This window comes from Equus przewalskii, chromosome 18 (genome assembly GCF_037783145.1).
Source record: "Equus przewalskii isolate Varuska chromosome 18, EquPr2, whole genome shotgun sequence".
Lineage (NCBI taxonomy): Eukaryota > Metazoa > Chordata > Mammalia > Perissodactyla > Equidae > Equus > Equus przewalskii.
In genome coordinates, this window is record NC_091848.1 from 20,054,189 (window position 1) to 20,076,082 (window position 21,894).

At 33.2% G+C, this 21,894-nt stretch overlaps 1 protein-coding gene across 1 annotated transcript in view; it reads left to right on the plus strand.

Moving 5' to 3' along the window:
* Positions 1-21,894, plus strand: part of PIK3CA (phosphatidylinositol-4,5-bisphosphate 3-kinase catalytic subunit alpha) — a 72,837-nt gene that overhangs the window by 42,886 nt on the left and 8,057 nt on the right. Inside the window, exons 4-17 of the mRNA XM_070583169.1 lie at positions 1,004-1,254; positions 2,755-3,000; positions 3,718-3,803; positions 7,490-7,595; positions 8,296-8,448; positions 8,534-8,668; positions 13,164-13,288; positions 14,171-14,252; positions 14,630-14,794; positions 15,004-15,107; positions 16,288-16,459; positions 18,631-18,737; positions 19,485-19,606; positions 20,448-20,526. Of these exons, the coding sequence (XP_070439270.1) occupies positions 1,004-1,254; positions 2,755-3,000; positions 3,718-3,803; positions 7,490-7,595; positions 8,296-8,448; positions 8,534-8,668; positions 13,164-13,288; positions 14,171-14,252; positions 14,630-14,794; positions 15,004-15,107; positions 16,288-16,459; positions 18,631-18,737; positions 19,485-19,606; positions 20,448-20,526 (1,933 nt within the window). The remainder of the gene's footprint in view (positions 1-1,003; positions 1,255-2,754; positions 3,001-3,717; positions 3,804-7,489; positions 7,596-8,295; positions 8,449-8,533; positions 8,669-13,163; positions 13,289-14,170; positions 14,253-14,629; positions 14,795-15,003; positions 15,108-16,287; positions 16,460-18,630; positions 18,738-19,484; positions 19,607-20,447; positions 20,527-21,894) is intronic.

Sequence of the window (21,894 nt, forward strand, 5' to 3'; positions counted from 1 at the left end):
ATTTCTTTATCTTAATGTTAAATGCAGTAATCAAATCTGGTCATAATGAGTGATATAGGTTGACTTTTGACAATGTATCAATTTCTAGAATTAAGTGGACATGAAAATAAAAAACTATACTGTTTTGGAAATGAAAACATCATTGTATCAGATAAATATCTGTATTTTTCAGAATAACAGTGAAGGTTTCAATTCAAAGTTATAGAATATTATTAACTCTTACACACTATTAAATATAAAATTCCATTAGTAGAACAAGTTAAGACATCTTACTACTATTTCACTCGTATTATTCAAAGTAGTTTGATGCGGTGTAACAAAGATCTTTATTTGAAATTCTTTTCTATTCTAGCAAATTTTTAAAAGTGGAATGTTCTTTGCATTTTCTCCCAACATTCTTTATGAAAATTTTCTAGCATATAGAAAAGTTAAAAGAATTGTACTGTGAACATCAAGACCACAGTAACATAGTTTTAATCTTTTCATTTTCATCACATTTTTTATTGTCCCCTGGCTTAATTAATCTTAAAAGGGAAAAATTGGAAAATTCTTCTTCTTCCTCTTCCTCCCCCATCTTCTCTCTCATTCTGAGTCAGCATCTTTCTTTAAGTCTCCGTGATTCTTTCCCATAGTTACCAAAAACTCTTCTACTTTGGTGCTGTTGAAGCTTTGATACCATCGTGAATCTCTCTTCACAAGAGTTGTATCCATGAAGTATGTCATGCATTTTAGAATGGAAACTAGCTTGTCTCAGGTCCTTGTGACCCACTAGTCACAGTTTTGCGTGCTTGCTATAGAACATGAGATTTGAGCATAGTCTGGCAGCCCTATCAGATCTGAAGATTTGCTATTTCTACCTGATACTTACCTCTATTTAATTGGATTGATTATAAACCATTTCTGATTATGGTTAGAGTAATGGTATTGCATACTTTTTGAAATATGTCTCTTAAAAAATGAAATACATGTGATGATGGCATCTTTTATTGTTTTCCTGTTATAGGGCAAATAATAGTGGTGATTTGGGTAATAGTTTCTCCAAATAATGACAAGCAAAAGTATACTCTGAAAATCAACCATGACTGTGTGCCAGAACAAGTAATTGCTGAAGCAATCAGGAAAAAAACTCGAAGTATGTTGCTATCATCTGAACAGCTAAAACTGTGTGTTTTAGAATATCAGGGCAAGTATATTTTAAAAGTGTGTGGATGTGATGAATACTTCTTAGAAAAATATCCTCTCAGTCAATATAAGGTGAGTAAAAGTTTCAAAAATATTAATTTTAAATTTAAAAAGTAATTACATTGGGGACTAGTATCTGTATTTTTAGGACATACTTTCTGAAAATTAAATAATTAATATTAGTAATTAGCGTTTGTAAGTTTATTTTTTGTACTATATTTAATGAGAGATTGATGATGAATTTAATTTGAGAGAACAGATGCTGTTCTTCCTTGAGATTTTATATAGTTAATATTTGGGGATCTAACTGTACATATGTGGATAAGCTGATTAATGTTTTTGTAATTGTAATAATAGTTATATCATTATTCAGATACAAACATTTGATATGATGACTGTTTAATTGTGCCATGAGGTAAGAGATGATTATGTTTCAGGTATTCTGCATGCAAAAAATGCATCACATGCTTTTCTGGATAGCTCCAGTTCTATAGTGGAAACACTTTTATTAGCCCATAGGAATTTTAAATACTATAGAACTTGCACAGAAGGCTTCTCATTTGCCTAACTTTTTTAAAAGGGGGTTTTTGTATTCATTTGAATATGCAACATGCGAAATAAAGTCATTGTGCCCCTTGTCAAAAAAAAATGTTAGCAATTACACTAACCCCAAAATATGGGGTATTTCATAATTTTTATTCCGTCTCAAGCATTGGCACTAGAAGGAATTAAAATAGACATTTCAAACAATCCATGATGTACTGTTAATTAATATGTACTGTTAATACTTCCTACTGTCTATTGCTATCATTAAATAAATACTATAAGAAGTAGCTATATTTGTAGCAAGCATATGCCGAGTACTGATTTTACAATACCAAGCAAGACACGGTTCTGGCCTTTGGGTTGCTTACAGTCTAGTGGGGCTTTGGGGTAGGAAGATATGCTATTATAATACGTATACAGTAGAACTTATATTAAAAATCTCTATCCTAACTACCATTTCTAAGTTGAAACCAAGGCAGTTTAATATATTTTTTAAAATATATCATATAATTTTATGAGTCTCCTCTGTGTGTTTTGTTTTGTTTTTTAACAAAACAAATATTTCTCAAAAATCTTGGAACAGAAGAGCAAGTGGGCAGCAACCCTTGGATTTGACATCAATATGACTTAATAGATTGAATGACTTAAATGCTGTTGCTTTTCCTTTAACAAGTACAGTGTTTCCATGAGTATCCTCTGATCTTTGTTTTTAATTCCCTTTTTTTTCTTCGCTTCTAGTTAAAGGTACAACTGTAGTATCAGAAGCCAGACCCTTTTTTTTTCTTTCATGCAGTTTCTATTCCATGAGGTGCTTGGTTGATCCTGTGCTGTAACTAACTCTCAAATGTTAGTATTTTAAATGTTATAAATATAACAACTGCTAAGAAATGTGGTCTATAATGTTTGATTGTTTTTATCACCTTTGCAAATTAGTGTGTAAATTCTCTCATCATACTCATATGTTGCTTTTAAAATGAAAAACTTTACAAGAAATGGCTTCTCCCCTGCCCCCTTAATCTCTTACAGTATATAAGAAGCTGTATAATGCTTGGGAGGATGCCCAATTTGATGTTGATGGCTAAAGAAAGCCTTTACTCTCAACTGCCAATGGACTGTTTTACAATGCCATCTTATTCCAGACGCATCTCCACAGCTACACCATATATGAATGGAGAAACATCTACAAAATCCCTTTGGGTTATAAATAGTGCACTCAGAATAAAAATTCTTTGTGCAACCTATGTGAATGTAAATATTCGAGACATTGACAAGGTAAGGTCAAGTGTTGACACTCATTATTTTATATAAATTATTTTATATAAACCTTTTTTCATTGGACTATATAATAATTTGTTGACCTGTAGTATATTTTCAGATGGCTAGAAAACCACTCATCTACGTTAGCTGTTACACAGCTTACAGTCCTTTGTCTGTAATTCTAGTATCCCTAATCTAATATTCTAATAATTCTAATATCTATAATATCAGAAGTTTTACAGAATTCATTTGGCAGCAAAACCTGACCCAACCCGTAGCAAAGTTTTTTATAATCTTTATTTATCCCACTTAGTGTAAATCTTCATGTGTTTTGTTGCAGAAATTTTAACGTCTCTATGGAGTGCTACTCCAACTGCTAAGAGTATTAAGTAATATTTAGTATATGTACCAATTTTTCTTTCTAAAATATGAAAAACTCTGAATTACACACCTAGCTTAAAGGGATTGTAGAACTATATTGATCTTTAATAGTCTGATGTCCCCTTGAAGGCAACAACAAATCGTAGTGAAGAATCTTCGTCAGTGTTAACTTACTATATATGTGAAGAAAAGAACAGAAAAGCTACATCTGAACAAAAACTTTTAATTGATTCTCTCATTCATGTCAGTTACATTATTTTGATATTGTTTAATATTGGTTCTATCTAGTATGTGTGTCTGCATGTGTGTATGTATGTATATATTTTTATACACATACTTTTTATTTTTTAGATCTATGTTCGAACAGGTATCTACCATGGAGGAGAACCCTTATGTGATAATGTGAACACTCAAAGAGTACCTTGTTCCAATCCCAGGTAAAGAAGTATATGGATTTATATTCTAAAAGTTATATTAGTGTTTAGCAATGTAATCAATAAAAGTAGTATATTTTACATCATTAGTTTTATACAAGTCATATAGATTACTAGGCATTTACATATAGAACATAAAGACTTCCTGTCAAATGAGTATCAATCACAGGATGACTTTATTGATTCTCTCTAAAATTTTATTGGAAGGGTTTTTCTGATTCTCTCTTCCCATTGTATCAAGGAGAGAACAGAATGTGGTTACAGTTTTGTGCCATTGATTCCCCACATTCCATAAAATTGACTTTTTATTCTTTTATCTCCATTTTCATTTACATTTAGAAGTGAGAGTTGGCAGTCAACTGCAGAGCCGGACTACTCTGAGGCAGTTTCCTTCACATCACTCCCGAGAATAGATGTTTATGACATTCAAATGAAGAGTCTTTGGGAACAAATCAATTTCTTAGGGGGAAGGGGATTATGGGGAGCATTTAAAATTATTACTGTCTAGATACAATGAAGAAATAAAAGGTAGTATAATCCAACAAACTTGCCATCCTGCCATTTCTTTGCCTCTCTCTGTAGGATCATTTGGGAATGAGAGTCTACCCCTGAATATAATAGCAATATTTTAAGAGAATTTAAATTGGTATCAAAGACTAAAGATAGACTTCGTAGTCTAGAAATAGAGCTAACTAGTGAATCCTCCAGAAGAAAATTTCATAATGAATTTAGACTGAGTTCTAGAAGAGTCAAGAAAAAGTTCTGGTGTTGTAATTAAGTTAATTGAGGTGGCCACCCTTCTAGAGCCTGGGTGAAATTCAAAGAGAGGGTAGCCTTCTCTCCCGAGAGGAAGGGAAAGAATAGTTCCTCACCCACCTGAACTATTGTAGGTCAGAAAGTCCATCATTCAGGTTAGAAGTTATGCTGTGGCAACATACAGCCCCAGGATCTTTTGAAATTTTTGTTAGAACAACAAGTTTCTTTCGCACTCGTACTGCATATCTGTCACAGGTTGACTGGGTGGTTGTGGAAGGAACAGAAACACAATATTTGAGGAAATAATGACCAGAAATCTTCCAGAGTTGGTGAAAACTGTAAAACCAACAATCTAAGGAGTTCAACAAACCCCAAGGAAAGACCTCCAAATAATATTGGGTAGATTTATCCTAGTTGTTTGAAGTACTAAAAGTAGACTAGCTTTATAAAAGTAAAAGGTAAATTTATTTAATAATGTGAGATTAAAATGTCAAAATTTTAGTAAATTAAACCAGCTATTTAGAAAGGACTTATATTTGATTATCTTTTCAAGAATTCTCTAGTCTAAATCCCTATGGTAGTAGTGTGAAGATTTAAGTAAATTTTTGACTTTTCTGTATTTACCCCAAAAAATGAGATAAAAGAATATGAAGTTCTTAGAAAGATAAAGAAGTATTTATTTTAAAAATTCTTACTGAGATGGATTGTTCTAAATCTGTGCTTTCCATATGCTAGATAAATTAGATACATTATGATTTCTTCATAAAAATGTTGCCAGTTATTTTCCAAAATCAGAATCAATTTGGACTGTTTATATATATATACACACACACACACAAAACCATTGCCTAAAAATAAAGAACTTAATTGTGTGTGTGTGAGTGCACATGCACTTGTATAGACTTTACAAGAGAGAAACATGTTTTATTCAGTTTGCATAGTACTAAACAACTACAGTCATAGGACATAGCTTTCTCAGAAAGTGTGTAGAAAATTTCCCACCAATTAGAGCAATTCTAAAGATTTTGAACTAATAAAAAGTCCTAGGTACGTTTAAATACATTTAAGTACATGTATCTTTAATTTTTCTTAAATTACGGTGGACTTATCTAGTCCAACAGTATTTCTTCTCCCTGCATTTATTATTTCTTTCCCCTTTAGAATTCCTTCTTGCTAATAAGTTCCTCCATTTTAAATATGTCTTCCCTGTATAATTGGACCATATATTTCTGTTTATCTTTGTCTGTAATCAAGCAAAGATACTAGAATAAGTATAACTTGTTTTACTGATAAAGTTTTATACCTTAGTTAAGCTAATTAAAAATAGAATTTTTTACCATTTTATTGTTGTCTTGTTTTATTTATTATCGAAAAATAGAATTATGAAGAAGCCATTTGAAAAGTTTTCAAAGTTAGTATCTAGCACTTGAGCTTTTACTGTGGACCAATTACTTCTCTAATTACTTTATTTATTTTGTCTCATTTAATCTTCACATCAACTTTATGAGAGTAAGTGCTATTAGTAGTCCCATTTCACAGATAAGAAAACAGACAAAGCAAAGGTCACATATCTAGTAAAATAATAGAAACAAGATTCTACTCCAGGTAGTCTGACTTCTGAGTCCATATTGTTAACCATTGCTGTAATTTTTTTAAAAAACTATTTAGTGTACTTGGCTCTTTGAAAATATATCCACTGAATATAGACATAATTTCACATGTAATATGGAGTAAATTGAAGCAATTTATCATAAAAATTTTTTTATCGTCACTTTTGATAGCAACTTTTTATTCTTATTATGAATGTCAAGTTTTATTACCTCTTGTGAAGTAGTTATTCTGAAATTTAAGTACTTTCTCCTTACATATCCTTCATTTTATTTATATACTGACATTTAAATTAATGGATTCTTCTGAATAAAACTGCATCATATTTAAAAGTAATTAAATATAATTGTAATCATAATAGGAAGTGTTATTTTATCTCATTTAGTTTCCCTTTTCTGTTTGCCTTTTCTATAAGCTAATTTGTTTTAAATGTTTTTTTTACTGAAGTGTAGCACAAATGCATAAAAGTATACAAATCATAAGTGTACAGTTCAGTGAATTATCACACAGTGAATACCCGTGCAACCACTATGCTGGTCGAGAACATTTTTCAGCATTCCAAAAGCCCCTCCTCATGCCCCCTCCCAATCCATTATCCTTCTGTCCTGCCCAAAGAAGTCAGCTACCATCCTGACTTCTAACACTATTGGATAGTTTTGGCTGCTTTTGAATTTTATATAAACAGACTCAAGGAGTAGATATTATTTTGTGTCTAGCTTCTTTCATTCAATATTATGTTTGTAAGATTTCATCCATATTGTAAGTAACTAGTGTCCATTCCCATTGCTGTATAGTATTCCATTATATGAATATACAATAGTTTATCTGTTCTCCTGTTGGACGTTTGGGTTATTTGAAGTTTGGGGATAATGTAAATAATTCTATTAGCATTCTGTGCACAAATGTGCAAATATTTGTGGTTTTATACCTAGAGGTGGAACTGAGTCATGGGTCAGTTTTAGTAGATTATGCTTTTCCAAATTGGTTGTACAAATTACGCCTCCACTAGCAGTGTATGAGATTTCCTGTTACTACACATCCTTACCACTCCTGGGTATCATCAGTCTTTATAGGTTTAGCCATTCTCTTGTATAGTGATATCTCTATAAGATTTTATTTTGTGTTTTCTGGATGACAAATGATATTGACTAGTTTTTCATGTCTATTGGTCATTTGGATATGATCTTGTGAAGTATCTGTTCCATCAATCTCTGCCCTGTTTTTCATTTGATTTATCTTTTTCTTGATGATTTATAGGAGTCATTTATATCTCTAGATAAAGCTTTCTTTTGGTAAATTCTTTTTTTCTTTAAAATTTTACATAGATGGAATGAATGGCTGAATTACGATATATACATTCCTGATCTTCCTCGTGCTGCTCGACTTTGCCTTTCCATTTGTTCTGTTAAAGGCAGAAAGGGTGCTAAAGAGGTAAAGTATTTCAGAAGTAATTATATTTATCTCTAAAAACTCCCAGTTATACTGCTGATTGAATTTTTATCAAGGAAGGGATATTATTTTTCTTTTTATTTAAACAAAATTAATAGGGCCATCTCTGGTGGCCTAGTGGTTAAGTTCAGCAAGCTCCGCTTTGGTGGTGCACATTTGGTTTCCCAGGTGCAGAGTTACACCACTCATCTGTTAGCGCCCATGCTGTGGTGGCAGCTCACAGACAAAAAGAGGAAGATTGGCAGCATATGTTAGCTCAGGGCAAATCTTCCTCAGCAAAAAAAATTAATGAAACGTTTTTAAATATTTAATAAATATCATAGAAGAATACTTTGGGAGAGCTTACGGAATTTATTTCTGATGGGTGAGTAAGTATGGTCCTGAGTTCGTATTGATACAATTGATACATGCAAAGTGACTACACACAAATATCTGTTCAGTGACTCCATGCACATATCTGCCTTGCTTGATTCGGTTCATATTTCCTACTTATAATTAAAGAAAATACATGTAATTTCACATGAGAAAAAAAGAAAGTACTTTTACTTTGAAAAAATTAATGTGGTTTGTTATGGACATCATTATACAGACACTTGTTGAATTCTTTCTGGGAAAGAAAAGTGTTTTGAAATGCATTTTATAATCCATAGAGTGGTGAATATTTTTCTGTTTGTTTTTTAAGGAACATTGTCCATTGGCCTGGGGAAATATAAACTTGTTTGATTACACAGATACTCTAGTATCTGGAAAAATGGCTTTGAATCTTTGGCCAGTACCTCATGGACTAGAAGATTTGCTGAACCCTATTGGTGTTACTGGGTCAAATCCAAATAAAGTAAGCTTTTTATTATCATAAGTTAGATTTTTTTTTTATGACAGTCAAGCACAATATATATAATCACTTTTATTCCATCTCTTAGGAAACTCCATGCTTAGAGTTGGAGTTTGACTGGTTCAGCAGTGTGGTAAAGTTTCCAGATATGTCAGTGATTGAAGAGCATGCCAATTGGTCTGTATCCCGAGAAGCAGGATTTAGTTATTCCCATGCAGGACTGGTAAGGCAAATCACTGAGTTTTCTTAAGTATTAGTCATAATCAGTGGATTTGGTTACATGCTCTTTGTTTGGAAAAGGTTTCATGTGTTTTAGTTAGACTGGCATAGATACTGTAGACTCTACAACAGTATTGCCATATTATAAAATTCTCTACGTGCTGACATTTTTACTGCAGCTCTGCTTCTTTTTAGTCTATTCAGAGCCCTAGCCTGCCTTCATCTAACAAATATTTATTGAATGCTGACTATACATATGTATTTATTGTATGATAGGTACTAGGAAATAGAGTTTTGACCTAACGAGACCCCCATGAAATATACAATCTAATGATGAAAATAGATATTAAAATGGTAAAAAGCAGAAGTATAAGATTATAAATCATGATAAGTGCCATGAAGGAAAAAACAATAGTGTGCCAAGAATGACTACCTGAGGGTTGAGGGGAAAGGCTAATATATTAGGTTCTGGAAAGACCTCTCCAAGCTGGTAACCTTGAAGTTGAAACCAAAGTATAAATATGTTGTTAGTTGAGCTTGGAAGCAGAGGAAATAGGTTTACCACCATAGTCTCGATCCACTAGAAAAGAATATATGTGAAATGGAGTTTAAATATTGATCTAGTTATCTGAGCTTGACCATAACTTTGGAAGCACAATGTAACTGGGTTCAGGGACCATTAACTCTTGGTTATTTCTCAAGAGCAAAGGTGTCAATGCTAAGAGAAGAGGATATTTTTCTTCTTTGGTGTCTTTTCCCCAATTTCCAAATTTACCACTTTTTCTTTGGCCTGGTTGTAGGTTATACATAGACCATCCAATGAATGTGGGCCCAAGAGGTCCTGGAATAAGCTTACCCCAGTAACAGTAGCACCCAGGGGCATCTGGAATCCTGCATTAAGGAACTTTATTTACAGCTCAGTTTAGAACTGTGTGCTCCGTAAGGAGTTTACCAGTCCCTTTTGTAAACTGAGTAATAATAACCTTGTTTATTTACTTTCAAAGATATATAGAAGGTATTTTGATAAGTAAAAATTAATTTAAAATCATTATCAAATTCTATCAGATACTAAAAGTAGAATTAACTTTTTTGACGTTAAAAAGGGATTCTCATTCTTGAAAAATGTAGCCACTGGTCTTTAAGTTTAATTCCTTGTTGATGATATTGTTAACATTTATCAAGTGCTTACTGTGTACCAAATGCCATGCCAATCACTTTTCACATTATTTTCTCATTTAATCTTAAAAGCAGTCTCTATGAAGGTAGGTACTATTATGATCCCTATTTTATCAGTAAGGAAACAGGCTTCAGGAGTTTAAATAACTTATCTGGTGTCACTGTTTAATAAGTTTGAGCCTCTTACTTTTTACCATTCTGTTATGACTGAAGAGGAATTCCTTAATTTTGAAATTGGGATTAAAATACTGGTGAGCATGCCCATGAAATGTTCATAACCCTATCCAATTAGTTATACCTGTGAACTGAGTTACCAGACTCAAGTCACTTGAAAATTCATTTGTCTCCTATTTTATTCATACATTCACATGGAACTCAGTTTGCCATCAGAGTCTGTTGAAGCCAGTTTTAGCTTTTGAGTTTCTTTTTTGAGCTGTTCTAAATCGTTATAAGGATTGATATTTTACAACTTTTTTCTTCTTTTTCTTCCAAAATAAAAGGAAAATTTGTTTACTTTTATAATAGAATAAAACTAATTATTTCAATTACCATTGGGTCTGTTGAAAACTTTCATAAATCTAAGATACATTAAGGGATCATAGTTTTCCTGTATCTTAAAGCAATTCACTATTTTATCATTATTTATTAATTACTTCCAACTGTGCTAAAAAAAAGACTAAAGTAATATGAAAATATAAAAGGGTAGATTTATTTTATGAAATAAATCATCATTATTACATCATCCTTCAGTCTTCTTATTGCATTGCCCAGTGTCTTGCATCATCTTTCCGGAGGTATAAAGAAGCCTGCAAACAGTGTCTTTGTAGTTTTTTGTTGCTGTTATTTTTTAGGCTTCTCAACTTCAACACTGTTGCCATTTTGGGCCAAATAATTCTTTGTTTGTAGGGGCTATCCTGTGCATTACAGGATGTTTAGCAGCATCCCTGGCCTCTACCCACTAGGTTCCAGTAGCGCCACCACCCAAGTTGTGACAATCAAAAATGTGTCCAAAAAATATCAAAGGTCCCTGGGAGGTAGAGAAGACACACTCACCCTAGTTGAGAACCACTACTCCAGACTCTAATGATGATGGTGAAATTGATCATATAAGTGAAATGTCAGATGAAAATATCCTAAGTGAATTTCCTTAAACTCAAAAAACAATGAGTGGACAATATATTTCCAAGGAGAAAAAGGAAATATGGTATTCACATTCAGTTAGTCATTCAACAGGGATGACTTCATCACACAATATTTTTTTATAAGAATCTGGACCACACCTTATCTTTTGCCATATTCTTTCCATCTTGTATGATGTTGTGCACCAAAACTTACTTGATACACTTTCTAAGTGGATAAATGCTGCAGGCAGGTGTGTATAAAAGATAACTGGAAGGAAAAAGGTGATGTAGAAATTTTAAAGATCCTTGGATTGATTATTCTGATTGATATCTATAAGTATAAAAATAGAAATGTTTTGCAGTTATGAAGCAAAGAAGATGGCTATCCTCTCTTCAACAAAATTGTGAGCATGAAAGTTTTCAAAAGCATTGCATTTTGACAATGCAAGTATGAGAACAAAAACCAGAAGTAATGATAAGCTAGAACTTATTAGATATGCATTTGAAATCTGGAATCAATATTTACAAGGTGGATGTGTTTCTTGCTCATAAATGATGGTTGGTGAGCAAGCAGTTAGTTTCAGTCAAAGGATATTGCCCGTTTTGGATTATAAATTTGGTTTTACTATGTTTAAATTCTTTATTAAGATGTCTAATGAAATTGTTTTTTACCATCACTTTATTCTCTAGATTATTTTATATTACTAATATGAACAGATAAAAATAAGGAAATAATATAAAAGAATGGAGTCCATTGGACCCAGATGGTAAATGATCATGACTACTTTTTCTGGTGAATTAAGGATTAAGTATTTATTATCTCTTAGGTGAACTATAGCAGTAGTCTCCTCACTAACTGGTCTCTCTCCTTCCACAGAGGAGCCAGAATAATCTTTATGAAACAAATTACATCATGGTATTCGTCCTTTAAATACTTTTCGCTAAAAATAAAATCCAAACCTTTTACCTTGACCTGCAAATTTTACATGCCCTGCGCATGACCTCCTGTCACTCACTTCTCTCCCTCATCTGCTGGGCTTCAGACTCACTGGCCTTCCTCCTGTTCCTCCTTCCCACCAGACTTGTTCTCTCCTTGGGGCACTTTCACTGTTTCCTCTATCTCCAACAGTCTTTTCTCTGATCTTAGCGTGGAAGGTTCTTTTTGTCATTTGGGTCACAAATTAAATATTACCTTCTCAGAGGCCATTTCTGGACAGCCAGTCTAAAGTAGCCATTGAGTCATTCTCTGTCACATCACCCAGAGTATTTCTGTCAGCTCTCCCATATTTTTCTTATTTGTTCATTTAATTTTCCACTATAATGGAGGCCCTGTTAGTGCAAGATATTTTACTATTTTATGACCCCAACAGTAAGAACAGGACAAGGCACCCAGTACATGTTTTAATAAATATTTGAATGAATATGTGCCAGTAATATTTCTTTATGCTGTTGGATAAATTAACTGTTTAAATGTATAAACAGCAAGTAGCATGGATGTCTGCTTTTAGCCATTAGGGATATGTGTAACCAATTCTGAGGAGTGTGTATTTGTTTTGCATAATACATTAATATGCATTCATAATTATTCATTATACAATTAATATACCTATATTTAAAGGGAATAAATACATTACTTGGAATCTTGAATTATACTAAAAGTTATGGTGTTTGCTTTTTTAGTTTCCTAACATTCAGTCTACAGTGTTTTAATGGGGCTGTTTCCTTTCCTTTTTTCCCTTAATTTTACTTTTTAAATTTGAAAGCCTTGCAGTGATTATAAGGATATATTCAGGCAAGGATTATGAAAGAATTTACATGTTTATTTTATTATTTTACTATTTCTTATTCCAGAAACATTAGCAGATTAGTTAATAGTATACTAGGAAGGGGCCTCATCGGGAAGAAAAGTAAATTATTCTCTACTACCCCCTAGTATCCCAATCTGGTCTTATCCCTGACTAACTTTGGCGGTTACTGTTCTGTGGTTGGTGGTAATGTTAACCAAGTAAGTTATTGGATTTGTCTTAAGTTGGTTCTTCCCCATCCTGAAAATAAAGTCTTGCAGTAAGATAAACTGTTGAGTAACAGTTAAGCAATGTAAGGTTTATCGACAATTCATTTTCTTTTTTTGTAGATCACTCATGAATCCAAGGGGGAAAATATGGCAAAGAAAATCATATAAGATGTTACTTTATTTTACAGAGTAACAGACTAGCTAGAGACAATGAATTAAGAGAAAATGATAAAGAACAACTACGAGCAATTTGTACGCGAGATCCTCTATCTGAAATCACTGAGCAAGAGAAAGATTTTCTGTGGAGCCACAGGTAAGTTTTAAGGTGGAGACTCTTTCTTTCCTCTATTACAGAAGAAAGAAGTGACTTCGGCTGATCTTGCCATGTTTCTACCATACTATTAGAGTAAAGAACGCATAATTTACATGACTTTTTTTATTATTATAAACATTATCCTTTTCAAAACTGGCTATATAGATCAATATTTCTAGAAAATCATGCTTCATTGGTACTAACCTTGCACATTGAAGGCTTTTTTAAAATTCTAAATCCCTGATACAACTTTTTTTAGGATTTGGGGGTTTTTTGTTTGTTTTTTAAACACAAGATCCAAAAAAAGTACCCAGTAGCTTTAGATAGATTTAATTGGTCTAGATATTTCAATTTTTAGGCATTCCTTTCATTTTTCCTTTTTTTAATACTTCCTCAAAGTAGTAGTGTAATACCTTATTTTCACTTATGAAGAAATTATCCTACAACTTGTAGGTGTATACTAGTTTATTTAAATAAAGCAGTTGCAGTACATTTCTGCAGAAAGTTCATTAAAACAAATTTTTCCCAGTGACCACGGTAGAAGTGGTGACTGTCTTCGTGGTTCATGGTGAATAAGTAGGTGAATAATAGGAGCTATATACCATTATAACATAAATTCGTAAATTTTCCTATCTGACCTTCATTTGGATTTTCCTTTGGTCTTTCATGCCATTATAACTGTGTCTAAGTATATATGTACATATGTATGCACCTGTAGTGTTAAATGCTGATTTCTTTTGATTTTAAAGAAGGCTGGTAATGGTAAGACATTTTAAAAGTGTTTGGAACCTCTTAAAGATTGCATATTTGGAATTTTAGATATCCAGGCCTTTTGATAACACACAAGAATGTTTTTTATTTTGTTTTGTCTTTTCCACACAGACACTATTGTGTAACTATCCCTGAAATTCTGCCCAAATTGCTTCTGTCCGTTAAGTGGAATTCTAGAGATGAAGTAGCTCAGGTAAATGCGTGTTTGAGATTACTGAGTGGCTGTTGCACAAATTTGGTATGTCACTCAAATTGTTTTCTCTCAGAAAGTCTGCATAAGTATAAGAGATGAAATAGACTGTGTTTTAAATTAATTAATAATGGTAATATAGTAGAGAAGAATATTGTTCACACCACTTCCATTGATAAAATTAATTAGTTCACCCCGCCATTTTGCTCCGCCCCCTCCTGATAAAATTAATTAGAACTGAACATGTTAAGTAGTAAATTCATAAGGGGGGCTTTTATCGAAACCAATTTTAAAATAAGAAATTAAAACAGTTTCTTAGAGGGTTCATTCACAACTCTCTTTCCTTTTTAAATATGATTTATTATCTTTTTCGAACACAGATGTACTGCTTGGTAAAAGATTGGCCTCCAATCAAACCTGAACAGGCTATGGAGCTTCTGGACTGCAATTACCCAGACCCTATGGTTCGCGGTTTTGCTGTTCGATGCTTGGAAAAATATTTAACAGATGACAAACTTTCTCAGTACTTAATTCAGCTAGTGCAGGTAAAATAATGTCAAGTAAAAAAATAGTGGTTTATTTAAAATCCTGCAACTTCCAAAGCCTAGTGTATTGACTGGTTTTATGCTTTTTTAACAATCAGTCTTATTACCAGTAGTATCTTTCTTTCTAAAAAATTTCTTTAAATCCAACCATGCAGAAACTGACCCCAATTGATGTGGAGTTGTTTTTATGTTTGTTTTTGATCACATAGGTCCTAAAATATGAACAGTATTTGGATAACCTGCTTGTGAGATTTTTACTCAAGAAAGCATTGACTAATCAAAGGATTGGGCACTTTTTCTTTTGGCATTTAAAGTAAGTCAAATTATTTTCCCACTTAACTCTTTAAATATATATTACTCATTTTCTTTATAGATGTATAAATATGTTTACTTATAAGCTGTTGTTTTTATTTGGGAGTTTCCCATACTGAAAGTATATTGTACCAGTGATGTTTCCCTCAGCTTTTTTCTTTAACATTAAATAAGCAGTAAAATTCAAAACTGAATTTTATACAGGAATGAGAGCTGGAATACTTTTAAAGATTTTGAATCTACTTTAAGCAAAGTAAAATTTCCTAGGTCCAGATTAATGTTGCAGTTGATTTCACTGTGTGTGTGGATTAAAATATCCCAAAATAAAAAAAATGTCACCTTGGAATTCAGAACAGTAATGACAAAATCCCAAGTTTCCTACTAGAAAACAAGCTAATTAAGAATGAAAACTATTGGGGCCGGCCCCGTGGCCAGATGGTTAAGTTCACGCACTCCGCTTCAGTGACCCAGGGTTTCGCCGGTTCGAATCCTGGGTGCAGACATGGCACCGCTCATCAAGCCATGCTTAGGCGGCATCCCATATGCCACAACTAGAAGGACCCACAACTGAAAATACACAACTATGTACCAGGGGGCTTTGGGGAGAAAAAGGAGAAATAAAATCTTTTAAAAAAAGAAAAGAATAAAAAGTATTTTTACAGAATTTGATATATATGTATTACTCACAGTTGGAGTCATAAACCATACATTTTTTCTAAATTTAGAAACAGATCTGTAATATGATTTTTTAAATGCTAAAAGAAGTCCAAAGTGGAAACTAGAAGCTAGGTTTAAATTAACTTGAATTCAGAGACAGCATAGAAAAGGGACAAGTATGCCAGGAGAGTCAAATAGTACTCACTGAGCTCTTTGCTCCCTCCCTATTCATTTTATTATTTTTTGTACCTAATTTCCTTTTTTTCATGTTCCTGTATCTTGTGCTGAGATTAGTGAATGAAAAGTAGTTGAAATAAACCTAAAAGCTAGTTTATTAAATTTACATTTCCAAGAATTACCTGAAATGTTTGATTGTTTTACTTCTAAATGATAGGTTTTAAATCATTTTGTTGTTAGTGTGATTATAACATTTATTGGATTTAGAAAATGGATTTTCTTAAAAAAGAGTGTCTGTATAACTCATTTAAGACTATTTATTTTTTAATCTTGCACTGTTCTTTTAGGTCTGAGATGCACAATAAAACAGTCAGTCAGAGGTTTGGCCTGCTTTTGGAGTCCTATTGTCGTGCATGTGGAATGTATTTAAAGCACCTGAATCGGCAAGTTGAGGCTATGGAAAAGCTCATTAACTTAACTGACATTCTCAAACAAGAGAAGAAGGATGAAACACAAAAGGTATGTGACTCTAGTTTGTTTTTGAGACTCTCTCCATTGCAGTGGGGCAGGATTTATTTGAGAGCTCAATATATTTGCTGATTATGGGCCTTAGAATCAAGCAGATTAGGATTTGAATCCAAGCTCCACTGCCTCTGAACTTTGTGATGTTAGACACATTATTTAGTCTCTTGAGATTTGTTTTCCTTACGTATAAAGTGAGAATAATACTTTCTTCGTAGGGTTACTGTGAGAATCAAATGACATGAGATACGCAGAGCGCCTGTCACAGTCCCTAGAACACAGAGGAGCCCAATCAATGTTAGCTCCCTCCTCTTTCCCTTCCTTTCTCTTTTATATAGCCCTAAGTTTTAAAAATGATTTTTCCTTATTGTGTGTCATTTATTCTTTTAGTAATGACCCTGAAATTGAGTGGAAAGAAATCAGTTTTTACATCCTAAGTTTGAATGGACTCTTAGTCACACAGTGAATATATCACGTGCTCTGGTCATCTGCAGTCTGGCTTGGTGTAACTGAGGAAGATCAGATGGAAAGGTTTCTCATGACCTTTTCCTGCTCCTGATCCTTTATTCAGTCCACCACATCCAACAGTAAAAAGTGAGATCACTCCTCACCTGTAGTGAGACGAAAAAACAAAATCCTAGTTTATTTAGTCCCCAAAGGAGGGAGAATGTAAATTAGCAGTACTGAATACATTTTTCCAACATCTTATTAATGTTGCTTGAAGAAAAGAAAAACATTTAAAAGAAAGTTACTATATTAATCTAAATGTCATACAGTATGTGAGTTGATTTTATTGAAGTTTTGATATATAAGTTCAAATATAGGTTATTAATCTGTATTTGAAAATAATCGTTCTGTTTCTGATGCTGGAATTGTGAGCAAGAGGGGGCTAGATCACTTTGAAAAAATAAAATTGATTGTATTTGTATTGTAACTGAGGTAAGAAACAAGAAAGTAGATGTTAGTTCAATTTGTAAATATAGGCATTTCTTCTAAGCTGGAATTTTCATATCACGGATTGGCTATGATACAGTGGATGAATTAGAAACATGAAATTCATTACTCAGATCACTGTTGGCTTAAATAGGATTGTGTTAGGGAACTAAACTTGCAGTCCTAGGAACAAATGTAGTTACTTTGTGTGGTTTCATGTTTTATCATAACAATGATAAAGTGCAGGAAGCCCTGTGCTAACACCAGGGTTGATAGCGATAGAAAAAGAAATGCCTTTATGTGAGCAAGAGCTGCCCTAGTCAGTGAGGACTAGATTGTCTAGCTAGTCACTTAGACATAGTAGGGAAAAAAAAATTTCATTACTCAAATTGTAGCATGAAAATTAATTCATTATGAATTCCTAGTCCCTAACCTCTTTTATTTCTCCACTCGCATTTTATGTTTTCCATAGACGGAGGTTTGCTAAAATAAAATGGCAGTTATTACATGATAGCTCAGCAGTCTGGGCTCTGGCTTGAATTGATTTAAAAAGGATGTTTTTTTACTATATACTAAAACCTGAGTATAATGTGAGACTCAGTGTATCAAATGTTTTTACAAGTCCTTTTCCCAGCAGTTTCTTTTAGCCTCACCAGATCTTAAAAGAGGTAAAAACCCAACAGAGGAAGAGTGAATGTGGTGTTTTCTGAAAAGCTTAAAAGTAAGGTTATTAAACTAAGCTAACATGATGTCTCCAAAGTTTTTCCTCTACAACAAAGGTCAGCAGACTTTTTCTTGAAAGGCCAGATAGTAAATATTTTAGACTTTGCAGGTTATGCAATCTCTGTTGTAACTACTCAACTCCACTATTCTAGTGTGAAAACAACCAGTATCTAAATGAGTGGGCGTGGTGGTATTCCAGTACAATTTGATTTACAAAAACTGGCAGCTGGCCTGCAGGCCATAGTTGACCAAGCCTTGCTCTGCAGCCAAAACATTGCCACTGTCAGCATGCACTTCTTCTCACAGGAAGGTGCACAGTGCTGTCCCTCTTGCCTCTCTGCCTGAGTGGCGCTGCTCTGTGTTACAGGAATCCTTCTGATTAGAATAGAGCCAATCCAGAATATGGATTCCAAGACTGCCCAACACTAAGCTTCCAGTGTGTAAGAGAGATTAGCAGTTAGTTTTACCTTTTATGAAATCAGTTTCTAATCACGATTCTGCTTATTTATCAGGTACAGATGAAGTTTTTAGTTGAGCAGATGCGGCGACCAGATTTCATGGATGCTCTGCAGGGCTTTCTGTCTCCTCTAAACCCTGCTCATCAACTAGGAAATCTCAGGTAAGGTACTTTATTGGAAGTTTTATTATTTAAACAAGTACTCTTTCTGGAGAAAATCTGGAGAAAAGTCAAAATGTCTATTATAATTAGAATGTCCAATCATATATGCTTCCCTCTCCCATTCTCCTACATGCAAAATTAGAGTATTAAAGTGTTCGTAAGTTCGGAACTACATTTATTCAGAATGAGTTTTTACTACTTTAATAATAGAGTTTAAAATTTTCTTTAAAGATTGTATTTTTTTCCTTTTTCTCCCCAAAGCCCCCTGGTATATAGTTGTGTATTTTTAGTTGTGGGTCCTTCTAGTTGTGGCATGTGGGATGCCACCTCAGCGTGGCTTGATGAACGGTGCCATGTCTGCATCCAGGATTCAAACCAGTGAAACCCTGGGCCACCAAAGCTAACCACTCTGTCATGGGGCTGGCCCCTAGAGTTTAAAATTTTCTATGGCCAAAACTTTTGGTATCATATGATAAGAAATGGAGCGTATTATCTGTAAAACTAATGATATGTCCCAATATTTATTGAAAATTCATATGCTGTTATGTAAAAAATTTTTAAGCTTAATGTTTATTTTTTATTTATACTCCCTTGGAGAAATGAATTCATAAATAAAACTGAGGAGAAAGTTTAAAATTTTTATAACACTTCAAAAAGCTATACTGTATATGTATATATAAAAGAAATTTGAAGGCAAAAAGAATAACAAAGCTAAGATGCCTAGTGAAGTTTTTAACTATTTTAAAGGCTTGAAGAGTGTCGAATTATGTCCTCTGCCAAGAGGCCGCTGTGGTTGAATTGGGAGAACCCAGACATCATGTCAGAGTTACTCTTTCAGAACAATGAGATCATCTTTAAAAATGGTGATGGTAAGGAAGAGTATTAATGAACTTATGATGCATGAATTTAGCTATCTTTTTATAGACAGGATATTTATGAACCACAAAGACTATTGAAAGCCATTTAAGGAATACGCATGTGGTAAAATATACAATATTAGGCAGATGTCTTAACCTTTAGAATATGTATGTATAATTATTGAAAAGAAAAGAAGTACTAGGTTTAGAATCAGGTCTGAAATCACTTTCTAACTATTATTTGCTTAGCTGTGTGAGTATCCATAAATATTTGATGTGCTAGGCCCTGGGGTTGTAAGAATACACAAAACAGAATCCCTGCCCTCTTAGAGCTTACAGTCTAGCAGGGAGAAGGGAGACATTAAACAAATAATTACAAAAGTAAAATTAGAACCGTGGTACAAAGGAAAAGTGTAGTCTGCTAAGGAATCACATAAACGAAGGTCCTAATTCACTTGGAGAACAGGCTGGGGGGAATACGTTTTTATATACTAAAAAATGTATCATTGATGGTTTTCCATTGGAAAATGACATTTTAGCACTGAATTCTGTTAATCCCAATATTTTAACATAAACATGTTCAAATGTAAGGATTCAGAAAACTGAGTACTTTAAAATTTTTAATTTAAAATTTTTGTGAAATACATGCTGGCTTATCCTACATTGTTATACGAATGTGTTTATGCAGATACTTCAGAAATGGATTAAAGAATCAGAATATTGCTTCCTTATAGATTATTTTGAAGAGTAACTATAGCTCTATTTATTTTCTGTTTAAGAACAATGTGATGACATGATAACCCAAATTTGTATTTGTGGCATTAAGTGGTGGTATATATTATTTGATTTTCAGATTTACGGCAAGATATGCTAACACTTCAGATTATTCGCATTATGGAAAATATCTGGCAAAATCAAGGTCTTGATCTTCGGTAGGTAACCTGTAAAGCAACATGTATGTTGAAAGTTATCCTGAAAATAAACTCTTAATAAATATTCATTATAAAGCATATAGAGGCATATATCTATAAAGAATGTACGGAGTAGTAATTGACACTAGTTGATTACACTGTGGTACTTTCATTTGTCCTCCTCTTCCTTGGCTGACGAGATTCAGCCAGGTCAGAAGAGCTCTCTGATAAACTGGTAACAGGGACTCTCCTGCTGCCTCCAGAGTGCCACTGTTTAGGAAGAGGACCGAGGAGACACAAAAGGCTCCTGTGTTCATTTAGAAGTTGAGAGTTTAAAAGGAAAGTTTCATAATATAAACTTTCTAATTCTAAAACTTCATAAATCCTCTAATCGTGAATCAATTTTGCAGCAAAATTTATGAAAGCAGCTAATCTTAAAGTTTTTGTCATTCTGTTGGTTTCTGCCCACCCTCCACAATTATCAGTATTATCTCCAAGTTTCCAAGTCATTTTTGTTTCTAATAGTTTTTCCCTCTCTTACTGTCTCCTTGCAAATCCAGAATTATTCAGACAAAGGCCCCTCCCTCCTAAAGTATTTTTGTTTGTAAGTGAGCATAGGAGTCGACTCTAGCTGCAGCAGCAGAGTGGATTAGGGTTTATTCGTATGCCTTTTAGAGATTAATAGCAGCTAGTATATAAAAATATATTGGTGACAAATGTTGTTGAACCCTTTTATTACAAGGAAGAAAAATGAACATCTCAAGTAACTACTAAGGCACAAAATTAAGTCATCAACTTCAAACTCTTAACTCCTAATTCTTTGCTTAATTCCTGCTGCTTTTCGAAAACAATTAAGGTTACTACAAATTGTTTTCTTTTTTGGTATAATTTCCTGTGTCATGAGAGATCATGTGCCACTACCACCACCCCTAGGAGAGTAGAGTACAAAAGAGAAGGCAGAACTAGGCAGAGTAGAGAAAATGACTTAACTGTATAACTCTGGTAATTACAATATTTAATTGTAAATCAGCGGCTGTGCAAAAAACCATCTAAAGTTTAGCTGGGTCATTGGAAAGTAAGTTGGATCTTTGGAAAGTTTTTTAAGTCTTATGATATTATCTAAATATTTTTTCTTTTAAATTTAAATAAAAAGCTTTATTTAAAGTTTAAATAAAAAGCTAATTTAAGTAAAATCATAGCATTTTTATTTGTACTTGGCAAAACTTAGATTCAGGTTTATTATAACTCTGCTTGGTTTTTTTTAAATAACAAGCCTTATAGGACTATATGACTCTTTAAACTATGAGCATGTTCAACAGTAATAAAATTAAAATGTAAAATAAGAGAGAATGGGCAGGAATATAACCTTAAGAAATTCCTGTATTTACC